General features: G+C 43.6%; 1 protein-coding gene and 1 long non-coding RNA gene across 15 annotated transcripts in view; one reads left to right on the top strand and one right to left on the bottom strand.

Annotated features, from left to right (window-relative positions):
- The window catches only part of Fgf1 (fibroblast growth factor 1), an 89,890-nt gene extending 83,616 nt beyond the window's left edge, over window positions 1-6,274 (top strand). For 7 of the 8 annotated variants that reach the window (XM_029471754.2, XM_029471753.2, XM_029471755.2 and 4 more), the window contains one exon: window positions 2,829-6,274. In XM_029471754.2, coding sequence (XP_029327614.1) covers window positions 2,829-3,023 — 195 coding nt within the window. In that variant the 3' untranslated portion in view covers window positions 3,024-6,274. The remainder of the gene's footprint in view (window positions 1-2,828) is intronic. The other variant, XM_029471756.2, reaches the window with a different exon arrangement.
- A 650-nt stretch (window positions 6,275-6,924) lies between these two features.
- LOC115029857 (uncharacterized) overlaps window positions 6,925-25,099 on the bottom strand; it is a 243,969-nt gene continuing 225,794 nt past the window's right edge. For 4 of the 7 annotated variants that reach the window (XR_015046088.1, XR_015046087.1, XR_015046090.1 and 1 more), the window contains 4 exons: window positions 23,356-23,449; window positions 12,180-12,301; window positions 9,917-10,067; window positions 6,925-7,149 (listed from right to left, as the gene is read on the bottom strand). This is a non-coding gene — a long non-coding RNA (uncharacterized LOC115029857). The remainder of the gene's footprint in view (window positions 7,150-9,916; window positions 10,068-12,179; window positions 12,302-23,355; window positions 23,450-25,099) is intronic. The other 3 variants (XR_015046091.1, XR_015046089.1, XR_015046092.1) reach the window with 3 other exon arrangements.

Raw genomic sequence — 25,099 nt, 5'->3', positions numbered from 1 at the left:
CACGACTTTTAGCTCTTTTTTTTTAATTGAAATTAATTTTGACATTTATTCTAATATTTTTACACTTGAATACTAATGTTGAGGGAAAAATACGTGAAACTAGTGTCCTGCAGACTCTCATGGGGGGGGGTCTTCTCCTACATCAACCGGGGTCATCATTGTAAGTCACCCAAACATGATCTTAGCATCCTACCTAAGAGTCTTCTCATATACCAATTGACAAAGAAACATTCTAACACAGCTAAAGGCGCTACCTCATGCCCTGAACAAGTTTTAGGCATGCATCCATTCTGGTCTGTGTATAGGGGGTATTTTTATTTTGAAAACTTTAGTTTGAAACACTGTATAACAGAATATTAATACAGTTATCTACAGGGGTGTAAGTGGGTGGGTTTATCATACACTAATAGCTTCCTGTAGTTCCCAAATTTTCTACAATGAGTGTATGTCACCTAAGTAATTGGGGGAAAGTGTGCTAAATATAAAAATAGAATCAACCAGAACAATAGGCATGAATCAAGAGCTGAGGAACACGTCACCAGTACTGTGCCAAGGGTAGAATAAGACAGAAAGCCTGACTGAAGGACACAGTACCTCTGAGATGGCTGGCCAGCTCAGCCGTGACTCAGCCACTCTGCTTGTCGGCTGCACCAGTGTGACAGAGAAAAACAGATGCATAATGTGACCATCCCCACCTTCATCAGTGAACACAGGCCTGACACCCACCTAGGGCCATCACAGGGTGATGCTATTATGGGGTCATGACAACCCACACAGTCTTCTACCCCCTCCTTCCTTCTCTCTCAACAATGTGCCCAGTACTAGTGTCTGGACCAAGTTCCTCCAGAGGCAGAGTCATTCAATTAAATACTATATTTATATCCTATTTTGTTCCAGAAGGGTCCACAATGTCTCACCCAGGTGTCATTTCCCTAGACTATAAATGAATAAGAAGCTGAACACTTCCTGTTGCATAGTTCCTTGCTAATAAAAGCTAACTCTGGGGCTGGGATGCACTCAGTAGTAAGCTGTTTGCTTAGCAGGAATCTGGCTCCTACCCAAGCAGGAAGAAAGAAAGAATTCCGTTAACCTACTCCTAGGTAGTGAGGAGACATCACCTCCCTTTACATCTGTGTATAGAGGGAGATACAAGACCATAAAGGGTAAGGAGGTTCCACCTTTCTGCTCAGCAAACCCTAATAAAATAAGCACGCCCACACATAAAGATCAATGAAAGATCTGATCATAAACCAGGAGGAAGGGAATCACAAATCAACTGTGGGTAAGGAGTCCATGAGGATCATGTGTCGTGAAGAACGCACAGTCACATATGGCAGGTCACCAAAAAGACAGTGTCCAACCTAAGACTTCCCACATCGTTGCCTTAAATCCAAATTGAGAGTGTTCATTCCAAAACCTGGTGCAATCAAATAATTGAAACATTAGTTTTTCTCCCTTTTAATAGATAGATTTTAGATAAACTGTCAGCTGACAGATATTTTTCAAGTAGCCATATTATTAATGTGCTTGGGCTGTTTCAATAAGCCTATAGTTGTGCAATAAGCCTATAGTTGCACCAGATTCCACTGCGAGGAGGGAACTGTATCCCCTCTACTGATCACTTTGCCATAGACATTTATTGCCAGGACAATAGCCGGTACTTCAAAACCCACCTCAAAAATAGACCTTTACATGAATTCAACTGCCTCATAATGGTAGTCTTAGAAGTGAAATTGTTGGATCAATGATAATACAAGTTATAGGGTTTGGAATATAGCTTGGTGTAGGGTACTTGCCCAGCATATGGGGAGATTTAAGTTCAATTTGTAGTACTGGAAAAGAGAGGGAGAGAAGAACAGTGGGGTACAGAGACAGGGAGAGGTGTTTCAGATTTTGATACCTATCTTCAAGCCATACTCAGAAAGATACCATAACTAACAAATGATTAATTTTGTTTGTTTGTTTTTCATTAGTTTTGTTCTTCTTAGAGATAGGGTTTCTCTGTGTAATAGCCCTGGCTGTCCTGGAACCTGATCAGCCCTGGCTGTCCTGAAACTTGATCTGTAGACCAAGATGGCTTCAAACTCACAGAGATTCCCCTGCCTCTTCCTCCTTTGTGCTGGGATCAAAGGTGTACACCACCACACTTGGTCATTAATATTTTAACTTCACTTTTCCTTGGTAGGAATATTGAATACATTTTCATAAGTTTATTTCCCCAGTATTAATACAGTAACTAAGGATGGGTATGGGGGTGCATGTGCTTAATCCCAGCACTCAAGAGGCAGATGAATTTCTGTGAGTCCAACCTGGTCTACAAAGTGAGTTCTAGATAAACCCTTGAAAAAAATAAAACAAGAAAACAAAGATAACAATAGAAAAATACAGCAGATAAGTAGAATATGACCTCAATAGATTATGAGTTTATATCCATAGGTCCTTATATATTCTATGTGTTTGATGAAATAAGGGACAGTACTCATGAACTGTTAACAGTTGTCTAAGTCTGGGAACAGTTCTGTGGTAGAGCACTTGCCTGGTTCTATAGGTCCCTGCAAGGCAGATGGAAGAGAATCAGGAGTTCAGGGCATGTCTCAAAACTACAACAGAAAGGCAATAAAGTTCCAGTATATGTTTTTATGTTCAGGACAATTTTTATATAGGTATTCATGCTCATAATGATTCTGAGGCAAAAACCCCAGCCTTTCAGTGAAAAATCGCCAGTACAAAAGAAATGTTCAGATTTTCATACAGCTGGTGAACAGCACTCACTAACTGTGCTTCCCCACCCCCCACCCCCACCCCCACACCGGTTTCTATCATTTTAGCAGACACCAAATGAGGAATGTCTGTTCCTGGAAAGGCTGGAAGAAAACCATTATAACACTTACACCTCCAAGAAGCATGCGGAGAAGAACTGGTTTGTGGGCCTCAAGAAGAACGGGAGCTGTAAGCGCGGTCCTCGGACTCACTATGGCCAGAAAGCCATCTTGTTTCTGCCCCTCCCGGTGTCTTCTGACTAGAGGAGTCTGTTCTGAGTGTTCCCTATGTTGGTTGACCCTACCATGTTCCCTTGACCATTGGCTGCGCTAACCCTCAGGCCACAGAGCCTGAATTTGTAAACAGTGCTTCTAAAATAGCCAGTTCACTTTTCTGCTGAGCCCTTCCCCACCACCCCAGCACAATTTGGAACACAGGGACCAAATTGCTTCAAGAGGACAACTGGCTGGCCACTCTAGGTCTGGGTTTGGATATCCGGATGCCTCGGGGCACCTGCTACAAGCTGGACCTGGTGATGCAAAGATGGGGGCCATACGAAGCATCCAGAGGGGTCTAAGAAGTGGGTTCTTAGAAAGATACCCACTGCATGCTCTTTCCCCTTCTGAGCAATCCCTGGTTTTAAGCACCCCAGGCAGTTAGCGTGACTACCCTTCCCTCTACCAGAACCTCACGAATATCAGTAAAGCGACCGGTAGTGAGGCGAAGGAATTTCATGATAGAGAGAACCCCACCCCTCAGCCCCCACATATGGACAAGACTTAAAACCAAAAGGGAGTGTGGCGTTTCCGGGACAGCCTAGAAGCATGGGATCTCAGAACAGAGTAAGAAGGCAAGAGTCAGCCACAGGGAGTCAGGATGAACCCACAGCCCAGCAGTTATTACCAAGTTACCAAGGAAACGTCCACAGTCAGGGAAAGAGCCCCGGAAATGGTTTCTTAGTAATGGCAAGCACAGAGATCTGGGGTCTGAAGAGTGGGTGTTGGAGCAAGGAGACAAGATGTCTTCAGCCGTGGATGTTAGCCTCTAAAAAGGAAGATGTTAGACGGGAGGAGGAGGAGAGAAAAAGTAAGATCATGTCACTGTGTGCTTGGCCACCACAAAACTGGGGTTGTGGAGGTCCCAGTACAATGGCCCCAAATAGCCAATACATTCAGATCATCTGTGTTCAGATTCATTTGTATGACTGTGAAACCTGATTTGGTGGGGCTGGTGTGGAGGAGGTCTGTGTCTTGAAAGGCCCCCAGGTCCCATAGATGCTGCTGGCTTCCCCACCATGCTTTCAAGAGCAGCCCCAGAGAATGCTGTTCAAATGAAGGTTGCTCAGACTTCACTCTCTTTTACCTCCAGCACCTGGGTTTCCCTGAGTATCCATCCAGGCAGTGTCCATAGTTAGTGAAGCATGGTTTCAAGGCACCTTGGCCCAGTGCCTATAAAATGCCCACTCAGAAATCACTGAAACCGTACTTCAAAAAAAAGGTTCAACCTCACCAAAAGCTTTTTCCCAAGAGACCATGTCTGTTACCGTTAATTCTCCAAACTGGCTTCCTCCTTAAAGTAAACCTGGCCCAAGTGCCCAGCAAATTAGAAACACTATTCATTTCTGACATAGGACACAAACGCCATGAGAAGGCCTTTCATAACCCAATTCAGTATACTGTGAGACTTATCTTCTCATCGCATCTTATATAGCTTGAAGGCATTAAATAGATTCACAATCAGCCACAGAGGATAATAACAACCTAGAATGTAAAAGCTACTTAGTTATCTAACATGCTACATTCATTCATGAGGCCTTTTCCTCTTTGTCTTCCACTGTGCTTTAAGAATGGGTATCTAGGGGCTGGTGAGATGGGACAGAAGTTCAGTTCCTAGCATTCACAGAGTGATGCCCAGACCCAATTCTAACTCTAACTCCACGGGAACTGCATGCACATGTACAAACCCACACTTTTTCAGAAATATAAGCCAATAATATGGTGGTTGCGGATTAAAACTGATGACTGTGTTCATTTGTTTGACAGGGATCTAAAGTAATTATTTGCTGGAAAAAAAAATCCTTATAACAATACTATCATATCTTAGCACAGAAGTCAGATGACACTCTTGGGAGTTCAGAGTGCTGATGGGAGAACTAAACGGAGCTATTTCAAAACATGATTAATAATAATGTTCTTTCAGATGTGGGGATGCACACCTTTAATCCCAGCACTCAGGAGGCAGAGGCAGGTGGATCTATGTACGACTGAGGCTAACCTGGTCTACACAGTGAGTTCCTGGGCAGCCAGGGGTATATAGAAAGGCCCTGTATCTTTTTTTTTTTAATCATAATAATGTTTTGCTTTTTTTACAAAAAGATGATTCATGGCTTTTTAAAGTCTATAACTTAAATAATATGTTTCTGTTTTGTTTTAGTAAATCGTAGGCACACTGGAGATAATACAGTATGGTTTCCCATGTCTTTATATAAAGATTTGGCCCAGAAAAGTATACAGAGATGAAATCTAGGATATTTAGAATAGTGAGTAGTTTTTTTATCAAATGAACCAAACACAAGTATAACCCTGATCAAGACAAATTAAAAACCACTGCACAAGGATGAAATGAAGTCTGAGACCTCAGAGACTCAAAGCACTGATGATGGTCATTGTAGCCTTAACCATCAACCTAGTCACCATCCAAGTATTTGCTCAAAATATACTGCAGATCCAATGTGTGTCAGGCACTGGATATGGCCCCTGGGGACAATGTCTGTCAGCTGTCCTCTCTCTGGGCATATATTTGTAAAGAGAGATGCTATGGATTCATTTCCTTCAGTCAAGTCAAAACATGGACTTCATAGTTTCCTACTGAATCAACAGTATGTTCTAGAAACCCCCAACAGTCAGTAACACCACACCACCCCCAACAAAGTGACAGAGACAAGCTTTGCCAAGTAAACCCAGGACTTTCAATGTTAGGCCTCTCAGAGGAGTGGACTAGTTTCAAATCAGGAAGAAAAAAAAAGCTATCGGATCTTGCAGAAAGGGAGCAGAGAGACTGTCCCTGTGCTGGTGGGAACACTGATCATAGGAACATTCGGTTGTGTACGAAGTCCCGAGACCATCTGCTTGTCACATGCCTCCTGTATGCACTCAATTCCAAGCTGACGACAACCTGGTGTCTAACACTCACTACGAACTGTGAGGAGCATATGGGCTTTTGACAATTAGTGACACAATGGATATGGAGCTGGGTGTATCCCCTGATGGCCAGGAGTGTGCCCCTACAGAAATCCTAGCTGGTGCGTCAGCTGCCATTGAAGACAAGGCCCCTGCTTTGTGTTGAAGGCAGTGAAGCCCAAATCCTCAGCTCTGCAGAGAACACCGCCTAAAAGCAATCACGGTCCCTGGCTGCAAAGCAGGCTCTGATGGAGATGACGCCTGACGTTCACTCTGCACCCATACTGTATTACACTCTGCACCTTATCAATATTAATAAATGTTGTATTAATGGCTGACTTGTCTCCAGGTTTCTAAGCATCTCTCTGTGGAAGGACACTGGGTGTCCCTGAGGTGACATGCAGAGGAACCAGCTGCTTCCTGTTCTACCATCATCTTCCTAATAGATAGGAGATACTAAAGTCGAGTGAGGTGGTGAGAAAAGCTAAGAGACAAACAGTCTCACGTTGTCGATTTGGAAAGAAGGCAATAGGAGGGAGTTTCTAGGCCTCAGGAAGGTGAATAATCTGGAAACTTGCAGGTACTCTTCATGACTTGGGCTTTATCTCCCTTGTATGAGGTATGTGAGATCACACTGATGTGATCAAGCTAATGTGCTTCTGCTTAGGAAAAGATATTATGAACAGGAAAAATTAAGGATTTATTCAGAATTTTAGATCCAATGTCAAAAAAACTACATACCTTTAAGACCTCTGATGTGAGACTTAGAAACAAGTACCCTGTTCCCTAGCATATGGCAGAGTTATGCGCTCTCTCTCTCGCTCTCTCTCTCTCTCTCTCTCTCTCTCTCTCTCTCACACACACACACACACACACAGAGTTATTCATGCACAAAACAAACAGATGCAACATGCACTCTGTCTTAGTTAGTGTTCTACTGCTGTGAACACACACCATGACCAAGGCAACTCTTATAAAGGACAACATTTAATTGGGGCTGGCTTACAGGTTCAGAGGTTCAGTCCATTATCATCAAGGCGGGGAACATGGCAGTATCCAGGCAGGCATGGTGCAGGAGGAACTGAGAGTTCTACATCTTCATCTGAAGGCTGCTAGGACGTCTCCAGTCCGCTAGGATGAGAGTCTTAAACCCAGGCCCACAATGATACACCTACTCCAACAGGGCCACATCTGCTAATGGTGCCATGCCCTAGGACAAGCATATACAAACAATCACACACTCACTCGGTAATTACAATCGGTCGCTCCTTCTCCTTCTAACATTGAATTAAGTACTGGAGAGAGGACTCTGAAGTTCATGGTGTTTGCAGTGTGAGCCTGGCAACCCAAGTTTGATCCCTAGAGCCCAGGTAAAGATGAAAGGAGAGAATCCACTTCACAAGGCTGTCCTCATGTGTATCATGACGGGTATGCTTGCTAATAGTAGTAAGAGAAAGAAGAGAAGGAGGAGGGGGAGGGGGAGGAAGAGGAGGAGGAGGAGGAAAAAGAAGAACAAGGACAAGAAGAACAAGAAAAAGATTGTAAGTTGCCTTAAGTGGTACTTTAGAGTTTTTGAAGCTCTCCTACCCTCTGCCAGAACTCAGAGTATGGAAACCTTTACACATACACACAGCTGAAACACAATTTACATTTTATAAAATGTATGGGGTACACTGTGTTCTTTCTGTGAACTCAAAGGTGCTGGTCAAGCATAGCTCAGTTCCAAAGTACAACTTTTAACGGGCCACAACCACAGTTTGAAAAAAAAAATGCTAGCTTAAAGCAACCACTCTCCTTTCCAAAGATGAAGAGGCCCAATTATGATTCTGTGCTGTGGCTATAGTGTTTACAAAGATGTGGCTTTCTCGAGTAAATAGGACAAGGGGACTTCCTGGGATACAGACACCATCTGTTCTAAAGCTCCATGTGTCCTCTGAGCCCTGAGTGACGCATAGTGAGCAAAATCATGAGCCGCCCAAGCATTTGGTGGCCTCCAAGACAGGCCTGCACATTTCTGCTGTGGGAATCCTGGAGACCCAAGGCCACTTCCTTTTTCTTGAGAATTCTCACACGTTGGAGTTTAAGGTTACCCTTCACTGGCTCCCACAGTCTTTATCTCTCTAATCTTTCTTGGTCCCCAGAGGAGTCCCATTTCATCATAATTTCTATGAAATTAGTGAATGGGCTGTGCCAGGAAAAGGCTATAAACCTGAGGCCTTTGAGTAACCATTTCTGGAAATGACCTACTTAGCACTTATCTGCCTAAAACACACACACACACACAAAATTACCAACATGCCTCAGTCATGGGGCAAACGCCATTTCTGCTACAATGTAACCTGGATGTGGAGTTTGGAATTTCCACTTTTGATGAGGCAACTTTTAGAAGGTAACTCTGTGCCTTTTAACTCTTTGAGGGGATAGGACAGCTGAGACTCTGCCTCTTAGGGGTGCACTTGACTACAAAGAGCAAAAGGGAAACGAAATAATCTCTTCTGATGCTTCTATAGAAGAATCCCTGTTTGCTGGAGCTGGAGAGAGGAGTCCAGGGTCCGAAGCACAGGGAGATTCTTGTCATATTGGCTACCGTAGCCAAAAGGTGTCTTCAACTGCACTTTTCATAAACTAACAATTGTTTCTTTTTCCATTTTTATACATGTATAAGTGATGTGCATGTTTGGATGCCTGTTTTGGATGTGTGTGGGGGTATGCACTCATATGTGTGTGGACACACTTGGGAGGCTATGATGTGTGTGGATATATGTGGAGGGGGGATGCATTCCCATGTGTGTGGGCATGGATATAAAGGTCCAGGGTTGTTGTTACAAATCATCCTCTATCCCTGTTCCATGTTAGTCATTGAGACAAGGTCTCTCAATCAATCCAGAGTTCACCGATACAGCTGGTCTTCCCAGCAGGTTTATCTGGGGACTCTTTGTCTCTCTACCTTCTAAAGCTGGAATTATTACAAGCACACCATCCCACTCATCTGGCATCTATGTATGTTCTGGGGGGGTTTCAAATTCCATCCTCACTTGTGCACTGTGAACATTTTAACCACTGAGTCATCTCCGCCAGCCCACAAAAGTTGTCAGGAGCATTTATGACACTGTCGGAAGATTGAAGGCCAAATGAACTGTGAAACCTATATACTCTCCATTTCAAAGGCAGCAGTGGTCATTTCTTTCACAATCATTAGAATAACATGATCCTCCTCCCAAACACATCCTCTACTCTCTCCCTAAGGGGAACCTCCTTTTGCTATTGCACATAAGATTTACTCTGCATTTCGGCTAGAGCTCAAGGCATGGGGATGTCACATCAGGCAGGCATACCATCCCTACTAACACTCCCTCAAGCTTTGGGGAGCCGTGCTAGAGGACATCTGGAATCTCCCTGAAACATTAGTCCCACTTCACAACTGACATAGTGGCCACAGCATACTACACTGTTAGCTTTACACCATAGTTATTAAAACAAGAAATGAGGTCACACACTACCCAAAGCAGAGAAGGGTTTTTTACTTCATCCAATCGCATACTGTAGGATGTGATCACATAATTTGGGAGTCTTCTGATGGGTTACAAATGTTTGTGATGTGGGGAAGAGGTATTTCCCAAATTGCTTCCACCTCCTACCCCATCACGCCACATAGGCTAAATTTACACACACGGCAGCTAAACACTGGTATCCATCTTATTACATAAACAAGCAAAGCCTCACCCAGCCTTAGCTGTGCTTTTCTTTCAGCCTTAATGAAGGGTTGGTTGGTCGGGTCCTCCCTGCTGGGAACTCTGTTCCGCTTAAGAAACTGATCTGCTGGGGCCAAGTGTTTGAGGATGTGAACGTAGAAAGGCAATTTACACAGAAATAGACTTCGCTGCGATTTTCACATCTCATGGTTTCCTATCACGGGAAAAACGATGTGTAGAGTCTGGCCCAGCGATACATAAGTATAAGACGTTAGATTCTCTTACCCATGTGCCTTAGCCAAAAGCACCCGCTTTCTTCTCTGAAGTAGGTGAGAGTAATGTTCTTGTAGACCAATTTCTTCTGTGTGAGATGGAAAGTCAGGACGTTTGGAGCCTGGGAGTGACCAACTGTGTCAAGCATCCCGCTTAGCATTTCCTGTGAAAATGAAGAGGAAAACCTATGACTCTCTCAGGATAGAACGCTTGCGTTAAAAGCCGGACAATGGTACAGGCTTTGGGCAGGCCAGGCTTTCTTTCTCTGACACTGTCGAGGCCCTGGAAGGCTGGGAAGAGAGAATACATGCAATGGACATGTGGTGCTACCAGACTGCACTCAATATTTAACCGAGTGAAAAAGACATACCAACAGAGAGGGATGGACATCTGCCACTCTAGGAGTCTCTCTCACAACCACAGGCACATGCATTCCCATCCCTGTCAGGAGCCACCCTCTGGCTGTCGGAAGCAACACACACAGGCAGCCAGGGACGGATCTTATTAGAAGGTTTATCCCCAAGGTCATACTTTTACCAATAACTCTAAAAGATCATTTTGGTTTCAGAACTTACCATAAGGTCAGAGATGGACTCTGTTAAGATGACCTCAACTTCCTCTCCACCCTACCTGTTACTTTCCTTTCTCTGGGAGGACCAGGGGACTCTGTAACCCCAAACACACTTACCATCTCAGGGTAGGTCCCTCTGGATTGTGTAGCAATACCTGTCCAAAACCAGGTAAGGCCAGAAGTAGCTACAGCCCAGTAACTCTCCGAGACTTTGGGTATCTGAAGGTACAGGCCCTAAGTTTACAAGGTTCCACCCTGCCTTCTCTGTATGTATTCCAGGTGGATGATCTGCAAGAAAAATCTCACCCTTCTGACTCTCTGGCCTGTCACTGGGTTGATATCATTCCAGGAAGGGCATTTGTTACGTTGGTCATTCAATCACGTGTGCAGTCTTTCAACTTTTTTTTTTTTTTTTTTTTTTTTTTTGGAGGCAGGCTCTTGTTATGTACTCTAGACTAGTCTTTATGCTCCCTCCTTCTTTAACTTCTCAAGTGCTGGGAATACAGACATACAATACCTTACTTCTTAACAACTATTAATTATATATCAAGCCTGGATATGACAGTGGTGCACAGTAAAGTTCTTTGCCAGGGCTTATTGGTGAGTGCATCATCCCCGCATTCTCAGCCATTTCTATACAGCTCCTGAAAGGCTCGTTTGCCACATCAGTCCATTACCTGATGACGGTACTTCTAACTCGGGCAACTTATTTAATTATTTATTATAAATTTATTATTTAAGGTAGACTGAGTTATATCTACTGCCGGTACAGAGTAAGATGGTCTGCAATGTTCACAAAGGATTGTTAAATGCCAGTGGACGATGTGCATTTTTAAAGCATTCATTAAGAGACCCACAGCACATAAGCTCTCTTTGTGAATGAGCCACACTTACTGGATAAGTTTAAGTACCAAACCTCATCAAATGACGACTGTTACAGAAAACCACAACTGAACACAATGCATGTCTCAACAGATCATGGGGAGTCTATCCCCAATGGATACATCTACATCCCAGCTCTGCATGGAAGGCTCAGGGAACATTGAAGAAGAAGGACAGAAAGACTGTAAGAGCCAGAGGACCTAGAAATGGCTGTAAAAACAAGGCTGTAACAATATCAATACACATGCTAACACAGATGGGGGTAATTTCCACAGGGTCCCACCCTAGACTAAGAACTACTGGCAGAAGAAAAACTGGCCTCTCTCAGGGTGAGTCCCCTTATTGGTTCTTCATTACAGAGTGGTCAGCCTTGAAGCCCAATGTACACCAGCCACAAAAACTAATTCATCAAGTATACTTATATACCTGTGAGTGCACGTGCATGTGTGACTGTGACTGTGGGGTGGGGGGCGCACTCGCGAGCTCATGCACACGAGTATTTGCAAATCAAAGAATGAGAAGCTATTGAATTGAATGGGGATGGGAAGGGTTAAAGGGAGGATATCAGGGAGGGGTGGGAGAATGGAATGGATCGCTGCAAAGTGACAAATTCTATTTCAGTTAAAATATATTTTATATATTATAAAATTATAATATAAAAGTATACATTAAAATAAATATATAGCTCATAATAAAATGAACATCTGTGCATCATGTGTCCCACATAGACACTCTGCTTCAGGATGTACTTTATATAAAGACTCACACAGAGAAATAGATCCGGCATCCTCAGGCCATAAAAACAGGGGATTTTTAACTTACTCAAGAGATGTCTTAAGGAAGTAAGCTGACATTGAAGGCAGAACAGGAATTAACCAGATGAAGAGGTATGAGCGAGGCCTGAGAAGAACATTCCAGACAGAGGTAGCAGCCAGACCAAGTCCCTGCAGCCAGAGAGAACATGCCAGCAGTAAGACTCAAGAATAAAAACTAGGGGTAGGAAGCATGAAATGAACTAGACAGTCCAGGGAGACGGAGACCGTAGTAGAAAGAAGAAAGTTGGGGGCACTCCACTAGCAACATCTGCAAATATCTGTGCACACAGCTGAATTATAACACATCTCTCGACTTCCTGCCAAAGAACACAAATAATCAGGATCCAAATGCGTGTATCTGGCCTGGGTTCAAATCCGTAAGCCTGTGAAATATATTCCAGGCTTGACGGTTTGGAGGCCGAGATTACATTTGTTAAACATTTAGCTTCTCTGCCGAGGCTTTTGTTCCTCGTAGGCAGCAGGTGGAGGACAGGAAAACGCTTTCTGTTCATAACAAATCCCTTTACGTGCAAAAGCGAGACAAGGTTTGCCCCACTCTCCGTAGGTGAGGGTTGGAACAGGGACGATGCGTAAGTGAAGACATGGTTGGCTTATTCCTGCTACACCTCCATGGGGCCGGGGGGGGGGGGGGGGTTTGGAGAACAAAGGAACCTGGTAGGAAGTGACTGAAGAATGTCTTTGATTCTCTGGCTTCCGTGAGATCAGCACCCGCTTCACTATCAAACAAGATAGTCCTTGCCAAGGGGGAGGGGTATTAACAGACCCTGAAGAGTCAAGCAGAAAATGCTACTGGGACATTTACGTTACTGGAGGGCGGGATATAAACCATGTCACTGAAAACTAGCATGACAAGGCTGAAAGAGACATGTGCTAGATGCTATGGGAACACAGGTGGGAGGGAAAACCCTGCCCAGGGGAGCCCGAGAAAACTTCCCAGGGGAGCAACTTGGGACTGTGTCTGAAGAGATGAACAGATGCAATGGTTGGACCCTCCAAAATATCCAGGGCTGATGCCTCCTCACCAGTGTTACAGTGTTGCGAGCTGACTGGGCCGTGAGGGCGCTGACCTTTTCAACAGGACTGGTGACAGAGAACCCAACACCAGCCTTTCTCCTGTCCTCGTGGAATGGCATGACAAAAAGTTACAAAGCTACCCTGTCTGCAGTCAGTGATGGGAGAGGCCAGAGAAATGATCGACCAGCCCAGAGACTAGGCATCAGGCATCCTCCTTGCATGAGGAGGAAACGCGCTCTCCTAAGGATTATAATCACCAGCCTGTCCTCAAGAAGACTTGGGACACATGGCTTCTCCCTGCCTGATCCAGGAACTCTTAGCCTTAGAGACGAACATAGAAGTTCGAAGTTCGTCTGTGGCATTCATAGAATGCCAAGCAAAGGCAGACAGAAAACTCCCTGAAGACTCCAATCAGGGCTCCATGCTTACTGCACGTCTAATCAGAAGTTCACAATCTAAAAACTACTTAGGAGAGATAAATAATTGAGACAAATGGCACCCACTGAACGCCCAAGAGCTTCAGGAGCTGAAATGGCTAGATCCATACAAGTCTTGTCCAGTGTGCTGTCTCTTCCTCCCTCCCCTCATCCCTTCTGCCCTTCCTCCCTTCCCCACCCCTTCCCTCCTTTATTTTTCCTTTGATGTAGAGTGCCATATTATATTCCAAGCTGACCCCAAACCGACTATGCAGCCAACACTGCCTTTGAACTCCTGACTCTTCTCCCTCAGCCACCCAAGTGCTAAGGTTACAAGCTCGAGCCATCTCCCCACACTCCACAGAACCACCTTTACAGGGACCTAATGCATGCTTCAAGGAAGACTTGATTCTGAAGGACACAAAGGCTACCATAAACACAAGACAGATTTAACTCAGAAAGGAACTAACCCAAGCTTCAAAGAAGAAATAGAAACGGTAGAATTGGGAGCCTGGGGAACCGACAACTCAAGTGGCCATGAAAGACGTAACAATAAAATACAGGATAGCTAAAAATTAAATATAACAACAACAATGAAGATTACTAAGACTCGGAAGGGAATCTAATGTTAAGCAGAAGCATGAGAGAAAAAATAATTAATCTTAAAAAAAAAAAAAAAAAAGAGTAAGGAGTAAGACTTTCGGGTTGCTGTCTTCCCAGCCGGCCAGCAACGCCCAATCCTCAGACACAGCTGCAGAAAAAGAGGCAAGGAAGCCTTAGAGGCTGGTGGTGCCAGGGAGCAGAGTCCAAGGCTGAAAACATAGATGGAGTCTGCAGGAAAAACACTGTGAGAACCAAAACCATGGAAGAATTCTAAAACTGAGAGCATAAATTGCCCAGATGCCTCACCAGAAACTAAAGCATGCTGATGTGAGAGACCCTGAAGGACCTAAGGAGAAGGTGGACAGACCTGCATAGTAGACACTGTCCATTCTAAACCCAGTACAGATCCCATCTATGAACAAGTCAGGTGGGGAGAAAATGGAACCTTTAAAAACTTTCTTTGTATTAATGTTAATTTATGGGTATATGTGTATGCTCATGTGTGCACATGCCTGTGGAGGTCAAAGGTTGACCCTGGATGTCTTCTTCTAGCACTCTCAACCTTTAAATTCTTTACATGTATTTATTTGTGTGTGTGTGTGTGTGTGTAGGTCAAGAGATAACTTGTAGGAGTCCCAGGGGTCGATCTCAAGGTGATAGAGTTGGCAGCAAGCCCCTTTACACACTGAACCATCTGGCTGGCCCTCCACATTATCTTTTGAGACAAGGGCACACACCGAACCTGTCACTCACTGATTGGCTACACTGGCTGACCAATGAGATCTGGATAACCTGATGTCTCCGCCCACCACCGTGCCCAGCCGATCCAAACTCTCATATGCCCGGCGGATCTTTACCAACTGAGCTGCCTCCCCAGCTCTGGAAAAAAAAAAAATTAAATCTTTTAGGTTTTAAAATACCAAAGCTAGAGCTCAAAAGCTCAAAACTGTTTAAAAAGCCGGGGCTGGAGAGGCACCTTAAAAGGAAGATATTAGAGAGTGAATTCTCTCACCGCTGACCTCCTTGGCTAACCATCAAACGACATAGAAACAGGGGAACCCCCAAGAAGCCAGGGGGAAATGTGGAAATATGAAGCCAGAGAAGAGAGCTGTGGGCTCTTGTATGCCACACACAGGAGATTTCCTGTTGAACCAAAAATGCAACGATCCTCAGAAGAATACGGCAGACTCTAGAGTTGCCATCGAATATTATCTACAAGGCCCAATTTTCAACCAGAAATTACTACGTATTCCATGACACACGAAGCTGCACTCAGCGCTCAGGGCTAAGCAGCCCAGAGAAACGGACGGTCTTCGAGTAGTTCCAGATGTTGGATTAACAGGCAAAAATATCTTTAAAGCGGCTATTAAAACCATACTCCAAAAAAATTAAAGGAAAATATGATATACTTAATGGACTTTTCAGAACTCTAAACACAGAGGTGGAAACTAAAAAACAAAACAAAACAAAACAAAACAAAACAACCTCCAAAAAACAGTAAGGCTAATACAGAAAGCTGGGATCAAAAGAGAAGAAAACTGAAATGTTAAAGTTCACTACAAGAGCTCAACCAAAAATCCTGGGGAGAGCAGAAGACATACCAGAGAACATAAAGAGACTAACAGAGATGCCAAATCCAAACAGCAGAAAGGACATCTGGAATCCCAGCACTGAGAGGTGAGACGGGAAGATTGCTAGGAATCTAGGGCCGAGCAGGGCTACATCCTAAGACCCTGTCTCTAAAAGATAACAATAAAACTAAAGAATAAAGTTGAATAAGAAGTTAAGTAAGCCTCAGAGACCTGAGGGAACAATATCTAAATGTTCGACACAGGTAATTCAGATTGGGGGGGGGGGGGTACCTCACAGGATGGCTCCGTGGGTAAAGACAATTGCCATCCCATTGTAGCAACCTTAATTCCCTCCTTAAAGTCTAAATAAAGGTGAAAAGTGAGAACAGATATCTCACATTGTCTTCTGAGCTCCATACATGCACAGATGCACAAACACACATCATGAGCAAGTGCGTAATAATACTAAAATTAATTTTAATTTTTTTTAAAAAAGAGAGATTTCCTGAAAACTTCCCAAAGGGACATAAGGAAACTGAGATAAAAATGTGTGTCTTGTGTAGAGTGGTGGTTTATGCACTCATTAAAACTCCCCGTAACTGCTCAGTATTATGTGTGTATAAACTGTATCATATACCTTATTTTAAAAGGGAAGTTGGGGCTGGAGAAATGGGACTCCGAAGTCAAGAGCACTTCCTACCCTTCCAGAAGATGATCCCCAGTAGGTCCATTGATGGCTCACAACCTCCTGGAACTCTAGCTCCAGGGAGACCCAATGCCTCCTGCTTCTGTGGACGCCGCCGTTCACAAGCACATATCCACTCACAGGCACACACAAAATGAAGGGTGAAAAGCAAACCTACTACAAGGGGAGTGAAATATAGCATTGCATGTTACTTTTAAAAACCTAACTAGGTAATATCTAAAGAGATTTAGGAGTGACCACAACATAGCTCTGAAGGGAGTATCCAATATAGCAAGCTCAGACAATGGTGGGTACCGAGCCAGGAAGACAAGAAGGGGGGCACAGAGGTACAAGACAAAAAAGCAACAGAACATGGAGAGATGGGAGGCAAAAGCCCACACACTGGTTTTGATGAGAGATAAGAACTCGAAGCTCCCAGTAGCTTAAGATGCCCTGCACAGGACCAAGAACCTTAAAGAAGTGCACCAGAGAAACCACCCTACCTGCAGCTCTAGGGAAGAGTGGTCACCCATCACGTGGTGGTTAGAGTAGCAGATGACATTTCAACACAACCCTAGTAGCAAGGAAAGAAGAGTCCAGTCTTCAAAGAGCTGAGAGAACACACCAGTTAGCCTGTCTGTCATGGGGACCTTGTCACGGCAGGCCATTTCTGCTCCCAGCCCATCAAAATATGTGCTGTGTTAAGCTGTGAAGGGATTTTTATTTAAAGTAAACAGTGTTAATGTGCTTGAGGTGTTAATGGTAGAACACTGTGGAGTGCCAGCGTTGAGCCAAGCCATTTGAAATATTACTAAAATATGCAGATACGTAAAACTAGGTATAAACTTCTTTTGTGTATATTATTTACAATTATTAAAGCTAGACAACTGTATGATATATAAAAGGCTTTTTATGAATTAAAAACAAAATTACAATACCAATAAAATCCAAAACATATGAATACATAGGCAGCAGAGCCTGCTCTCTACCCACCTGCGGATGGTCAGGTGGGCTGTTCCCAGATTCTTAGGCACTGGGGCCACAGTGGGACTGTGCATTTTCTGTGCATCTCACATAAAATAGCACAGTGTGCTCTGAAGTACACTGTGGCTCTGAAGAAACCTGGGTCTAGAGCCAGGCTTCTCAAATTTAAAGCCACATGTGACATGGGCAGGTGACTGACTTATGGTCCTGCATGTCTACCTGTTGTCTGTAAGATGGCATCACACAAGGACCTATGCATAGGGCCGCCATGAGGATCCAAGGAAGACTGTAAGGAAAGCCCTTAGCCGGTGCGCGCCCAGCACATACAACGGGCTTGGTGAATTATTGCTGTCAGAGCTGAAATGTGGGCTTTGGGGTGGTTTTATCTCTCCTCCTGCCTTAACTTTTTGGGTTTTTTGTTTGTTGGTTGGTTGGTTTTTATCTTAGGAATCAAATCCTAGGCAAGAACTCTACCACTGACTGTACCCCCAGTCATACTCATTATTTTGAAAAGCTAACCAACTTTATGAAGCATCCCCCAAAAACTTCCATCTGTAGAAAAACTCTCAGTGAAGCGAGGATGCATGGAACGGCTCTACGTAGCGAATATCTAAGTGTCAGTTGTAATATAAGGCCACTGGTCACACCATTCTACACAGTTACATTCCATTTACTTTGCAATGGGAAGACGACCCTTTCCTTGGTCATTGTGGAAGCACACACTTGGGACCTACAGGAATATGGCCAGAGTGCAGCAGTGGGGATTCAGAGTAAGTTAATAATGCTTCCATAAAGACCAACACCACACACACACACACAGAGAGAGGGGGGGGGGGGAGAGAGAGAGAGAGAGAGAGGCACACACACCAGCATCCTGAAAATGAAAGAATTTAAACCAACTGAATCACTTGGCCTGAATTAAACCTGGCTTCATGGTGCATACCTATAGTCCCAGAACTTTGGAGGTAGAGGCAAGAGAATCAGGAGTTTAAGGTCATCCTCAATTATATATGGAGTTCCAAAGGCAAAGGGATGATGTAAGGAAAGTGGGGGGGGGGGGTGCTAACACAGGTTACAATGTGCAGTGAAACTTGAAATCATTACGCTAACTGCAATACACCAGACCCACAAGATCAAACATTGCCATGTCCATATATTCTGGGTATCTAAAATGAGCAAATTCATAGAGCAAGAAAGACTAGAGACTGCCACGGGCTGGAGGGAATAGGGGGTTACTGCCTAATGTTTAGCAGTTTCATTTAGGTGAAGAAAAAGTCAGAAATCAAATAGCAGTGGCTACACAACACAGTAAATACAATTAATGCCACCAAATGATACACTTAAAATGGCTAAAGGAACAAATTTATGTTTTATCTGTGACAGTATAAAATGTGTGTACATGCATATTAGAAGATATGTGTGTGTGGACAGATATACCACACATTTTTTCAAAAAAGCAGAAACCCGCCGAGCATGGTGGCGCACGCCTTTAATTCTAGCACTCGGGAGGCAGAGGCAGGCGGATTTCTGAGTTCGAGGCCAACCTGGTGTACAAAGTGAGCTCCAGGACAGCCAGGGCTATACAGAGAAACCTTGTCTCGAAAAACCAAGAAAAAAAAAAGTAGAAACCCAAATAATTGGGTTATCAATCCCAATATCCTTCAACAGGTAAAAGAATGCAAAAACGAGTACACCCATATGTTGGAATAAAATGGGATAAATTATTAATGCATAAGGAAAAGGAGCATTAAACTCAAGGGCATTAGGCCCAGTGAGTCATGCTCTCAAAGTGGGACAGAGACCACATTGGTGCTGCCAGTGTAGTGGGGGGCAGGGATAATGACAAAAGAAAATGCTTTGTGACAATGGGACCTGATTGCAATACTGTGGATTTATACAGACGTGAAAATGCATAGGAATTAGTCACCAAAATTTCTAAAGTCAAGTTCAAAAAAATACATGGTAGACAATATGACAGTGATTGCTATGGTTGCCGTCATAACTGCCCATAAGTGCTTCCTCTCCCAAGCCACTCTGGGTTTCCCATGGATTTCTCTATCTCTTAAGATTGGCTAAAGATCATTATCTGGGAAGCATGCCTTGTAAAGCTGTAACAAAGGATCCATATTTCTATTCTTAGAAGAGACCCCGTTCCCTGCACCTGTCCATTTTGTGGACTCACAGTTTGTTTTTTTATCTGTGATGTTTTTCCTGGACAAAACTTTTCCACTTGGGAACAAGAAATGTGGCCATATCCCAGTGTAACACCCACAGAGAGTCCTGGGAAACATCAGGATACTTATCCCTCACAGCAGAAGCAGGCGCTCCTTCCTTCTGAGGCAAGGCTTGGAAGATGTGTGTTCTCACAGCTCAACTATCCTAGGTGTTTGATGACAGCAACCCTGAAATCCTGGTGTGTGACAGTGAGGACCTGGAAATAGACTCTTCCTCGAGTCCCCAAATAGACCCTATCAAACACAAAAGACTTCAGGGAATTCTAGATCCAAACCTGTGCTCTCAAGAGAAGAGCGGCCAGTGGAGGCTCCCAGCTATCTTGAAGTAACTCATGCTGCAGTGGCTTCTCTGGCCTCTGGAAGCCTCTGGAAGACCTGTGAGACGTTATTTATGAACTGAATAAACTGGAGAGAAAGCAAGGCAAGCGCCGTTTTATCTCCCCCTTGTACTTCCTCACCTCCCTTGCTGTGGTGGGATGTCACCAGTGAATGAGTATCTTGGAAGCAAGCCATTTATCAGAGCTCTCAATTAGGAAGGTGGAAGGTGGCTCCGGCCATCTTCTAACACCTCATCAACCTCCTCCTCACGGGCTTCCGCTGAGGCGGGAAGCTCAGCAACAACTTTGAGGGATGGTTCCTTAGGCTCACACAGAAGAGGAAATGGCAGCACTTTGCTCTAAAAATGACCCACACCCCTTTTGACCATAAGAGTTGTGCCAGATCACGAACCAAACAGGAAGGACGTGACAAGGAGAAAAAGATGTGCTAGGCTTTCCTCAATTTAGGAGCATACACCTTTACCCAAAGGAAAAGAGAGAAAGCAGAATCAGTCTCCCATTTTTCCCTGGTTCTTTAGTAAGGATGACTTCCTAACTCCTCCCTGCACAGACATCTACAAATAAATAGCCAGGGACTAAAGCTGTTCCATCAGCCAAGAGCTGCATGCTTTGTGAATCTTGAACAAAGCCCAAGTACTACCTTTTTTTTTTCTTTTAAACCCAAGTGAAAACTCTGTGTGTGTGTGTGTGTGTGTGTGTGTGTGTGTGTGTGTGTAAAACTTGTGTTTTATATACACAAATAAACCTTAGAGATACAGTTCAACTAAAGCCAGGTCCATTTATCCCATGACTGGTGAGCCCAAACATGAAATTATTCCCCTAACCAGCAACACACACACACACACACACCCCAGTCGTCTAAAAATGGAGAAAGAAATGAGATTCTGATGAAGCAAGGAGTCTAGCTTCTGGTGAGAACTGCAGGAAATGGGCCCAGAGGATCTTGCAAGGCTTTGGATAACATTCAAAACTAGATTTTATCTGAATCTATGACAGGCTCAGTTGCCCAAAGGGAACATGGTCCCTTCCTTCATTGATTACCTGCTAAAAGAAAGGTAGAGAGTGGGCTGGAAAGATAGGTCCATGGGTAAAGGCACCTGCTGCTAAGCCAAGTACTGAGATCTGTGGCTAGATGAGATGCAGAGCAAAGGGTCTCTTGTCAGAATAGAAATATGGACCTTTAACGATAATTATGAAACAGGATTCCCAGCTAGAGATCTTTGGCCAATTTTAAGATCTAGAGAAATCCATGAGAAATGGAGAAGGGCATGGGAGAGGGGCGTGAGGGAAGAAGCATTTATGAGGTGTTACAAAAGCAACAAAAGCAACTGCTGTCATTTCTTCTACCTGACATTCAAAAAAAACCATGGTAGAATGAAAGAGTCAAGTCCTCCTGGTTATTCTCTGATCTCTGTGCGCACTCACTAAATAAGCAAACAACACGCAACAGAAATCGTTTTTACAGAAAGATATGGAGCTTATTTTTAAAGTCAAATGGTCCACCAAGAAGCTAAAAGATGGCTTCTCAACCCTACCTATTTTATTTGGTTTAAAGCAAAGTTAGCAGAGCTATGGTATTTCTGTTTCTGGATCTCTCCAGAAGGTTCTAATAGACATTTCTGTGGTCTAATTGACTGGAAAAGATTCCAAACACGACAGAAATACAAGGGAAGACATGACATTTCATTTTCTTAAAAATTCATGGTACACATGGGCAGACTGCTAGACAAGCAAGAACTTTAATGTATAGTGGAAATATTAACACTGGAGATGGAAAAAAAAAGATGAAAGCAGAGATCTGTGGAACAGGCATAGAGCATGTATACAGACAAGTTGCTCCACTGGAGAACTAAGGAATGGTGCAGGCCTGGCCTGTGCCTTCCCCATCTCCCACTCTCTTCCAGTTAGCCTTTCTCCTCAGGGTCCCTCTGATCCTCTTCTAGTCACCATAGGTAGCTGTAGCTGCTCTCGTGCCTTTAAGGAGACTTTGAAATTGATTCCCAGTCTTCGTCTAATCTTCTGCAGAGAGATGTGGGCCAGTTGGTTCACCTGACCACTGGGCACCGACTGGTAGGTAATCTATAAGTATCCTGTAAACCATCCATGTTCCCTTCGGTCCCGAATCTGTTCCCCTTCCCCTGTTCATCATGAAGATTCTGAACACCAAAGTACAGATCACTACAAAACAGTTCCTGTGGTGTTTCCTCAGTCATAGAAGGCCAATGGGTCAACATATCACATAGACATCCCTCTCATCCCTGGGCTGGGAGAACAGGCATGGGGAAGGGTGTTGCGGCCCGCCCGCAGTCCACAACACGAACGGTTCAACTGAGAATGGCAGTTCGAACTGAAAAGAGAGGAATCTAGACGGGGCGGAAGAAACAATGGAGCCAAGACAACAACGTTCTGATCAAGGCTCAATTTTACTATTTTCAGACACTCAGTTATAAAGGAAGGGGGAGGGAACCCAATATCCCGCCAAGTAACTCAGGGTCCAGTAGCAGGACGAACACGTGTGTGCCTCCAGGCGGCAAAGGCAGGTTCCAGCAGTAGGCATGGCAGGACGAATGAGCCGGTAGCTCCACCCTTGAGCAAGCAGGTTCCAGGCTGGGGGAAGGGAGGCCACATTTCCTCCCATTAGTTAACAAAACAAAAATAAAAAAGGGGGTGGCCTGAGGCAGAAAAATTATCTATGTTCAATAGTTCTGCCTGAGTTCTTAGGGCTAAAGAAAAAACCTGTTTCCGTGGGATTCCCTAACTTTTCTAATGGTAAACTGTATTTGGCTAAGACTGTCTTTATTATCCTAGTAAACCACTTAACAGAATAGGCTCTGACTTTATAATGCTAATTAGTGCTGAATAGGTAGCTACCTGTTTGCATTTTAAGTAGGGCGTTGGAACCCTGGCTGAGTTTAACTAAACAAATTTAGAATAACACTGAGCTGATAATCCTCCGCAATTTTGGGTGACAGGCAGGGGAAACAGTGAGAAGGGGGTAAGACCAGCTCTTTAGTACAAGGCCAGTTGGCTTTTTTATTTGGGTGGGAGGCAGTGAAGGGCTTGCTCTTACAACAGTAAGGTCTCCAACCTCTCTCCCCCCTATTAATTAAGTTTAAATAGGCAATGCTTAACAGAGGTGATCAAATGATTCTTTTCATCCATAGATGAGTGGGCCTTTAACCTTGACTTGGGTGGACATTGACCTGATTCCTCCCGTGAGCATTATAACAACTCACATCTGTGGCTCTTGGTATCTTTTGGGGAGGGGAGGCAGAGCCTTAAGTATTTTTGGTTTTTAGCTGGAGTCAGATACCAACCTCTTTCAAATCAGGTGTGTCGCACAGAGAACTCAGAAACGGTCAAGCTGGACCTTCCCTCCGCAGTAATCTCCTGCGCCAAGCGGTACCCATACTGTATTCATATAATTATGAATCAGTATCGCAGTTCTTAGTTATTCGCGGTCTCTATATGAGACTTGTCAACCTCAGATTTAGCAAAGCCTAGACAAGAATTATGTCAGTATTAACACCATGGATTGTGGTTAAAATAGGAGCTGAAAGTCTTTTCTCTTCATCCCTGTTATTCCCTAGCCTGAGGAACTAAGGACACCTTGCAGTAACAGCAAGGGTGAAAAGCCAGAGGCCAGCTAAGGGACTAAGCCCATCTCTATCAAAATAAGAACTAATCTCTGTAAATATATATGAAATTTCTACTTCCCTAGCTCTCCTGGTAAATCTAAATCTTATCTTAGACTGAAAAGCCACATGCTGGGATGTCCTTGGGAGGGAGATTAGCAGTACCACCTGTTTGCTCTTAGGGTCTGGAGAACCAGAGAACCGGAGAATGTAGATTGACCTGCTTGAGAAAAGGAAGAATTCTAAACAATGAGAGTGTAGCAATGTAAATTTTCTGTTTGGAGAAGTCAAGGTACTTTATTTAGATGCAAATTGTAAAGCTAAAGTTAATCCGGCCTCTTGTAGGGGAATTGGCTCAGAGGAAAACAGTTTTTTTTTTTTTTGAGAGCTTCCACTCCCAGCTGAAATCTAAGCACAAGAGGAATTTTAGTCTTTAGAATGATACTTACAAGAAGAGACAGAATCTGTGTTTACCTGACGAATTAATCTCTCTGGTAGCCACCGTGCTTCATCTTCATCTCGTGAAAAAACACAAACCGAGCCTCTTCCCCTGATTAGAACTGGATCTGGACCCTTCCATTTATTAGTCAGGGCGTCCTTCCATTTTACCAATGCATAAGAATTAGAAGTAACTGGGTGCCAGTGGCGTTCCGCTGCAGACTGACCTTTAATGTCAGTTTGCAAAAAGTTTAGGACAAATAAGGTGAAGGCAAGATGAGCCTTTGGTGACCTTGGGGGATATGCTCTGAATTAACTTTGCTAGGTAATTTAGAATATAGGAATCTCTAATAATTGAACTGAATATTAGACCAGTCTAAGATTGAGTTAGAATGGCTGGTCACACTGAAGAAGAGTGAAAAATCATTATGACTCTATTAAATGACTAATTTTACTAAGTCTGAATATACAGTCTCTGATGTACTATTGCCATAAAGTTAAAAGGCTAGAAGCTAGTCTAAACTGGAAAAATGACAAGCAAGGATTTAAGGTAAACTTCCCTTGAGAAGCATTAGTTAATAAAATACTTTCCACTTAGGAAACAATATATACTGAAAGATTAAAACTTTTGGCTTCTTGTAAAGAAGCAGAAACAATAAACATTTTTCTTACATAATGTAAAGCTATATTAGCCATACGTAGAGGCAAAATTTTCTAGTGATTACCAGTTTACTAGAAGCAAAAATCTTTGAATTTAAGCATTATTTTAAACATCTGAATAGATCTGTAACACTGTTAAAAAGAAATTTTCTTGAACACAGGGAAAAACTTTTCTAGGCATTGTTTGCAAAACAAAAGAAAGGGCCACAAGCCGCTCTGGGGTTGCCCAGAGCCCTGTATTGACTCAAAGGTAAAATACTTTTTAATCTGAGCATTAATCTTAAATTTGCAATCAAACTGCAAGCTGCAGTCAATGGAACAATGGCAG

Source organism: Mus caroli, unplaced genomic scaffold (assembly GCF_978045245.1).
Source record: "Mus caroli unplaced genomic scaffold, Mus_caroli_1 scaffold_19, whole genome shotgun sequence".
Classification (NCBI taxonomy): domain Eukaryota; kingdom Metazoa; phylum Chordata; class Mammalia; order Rodentia; family Muridae; genus Mus; species Mus caroli.
Note: the sequence above shows the minus strand (reverse complement) of the source record. Positions and strands in the feature narration are given on the sequence as shown.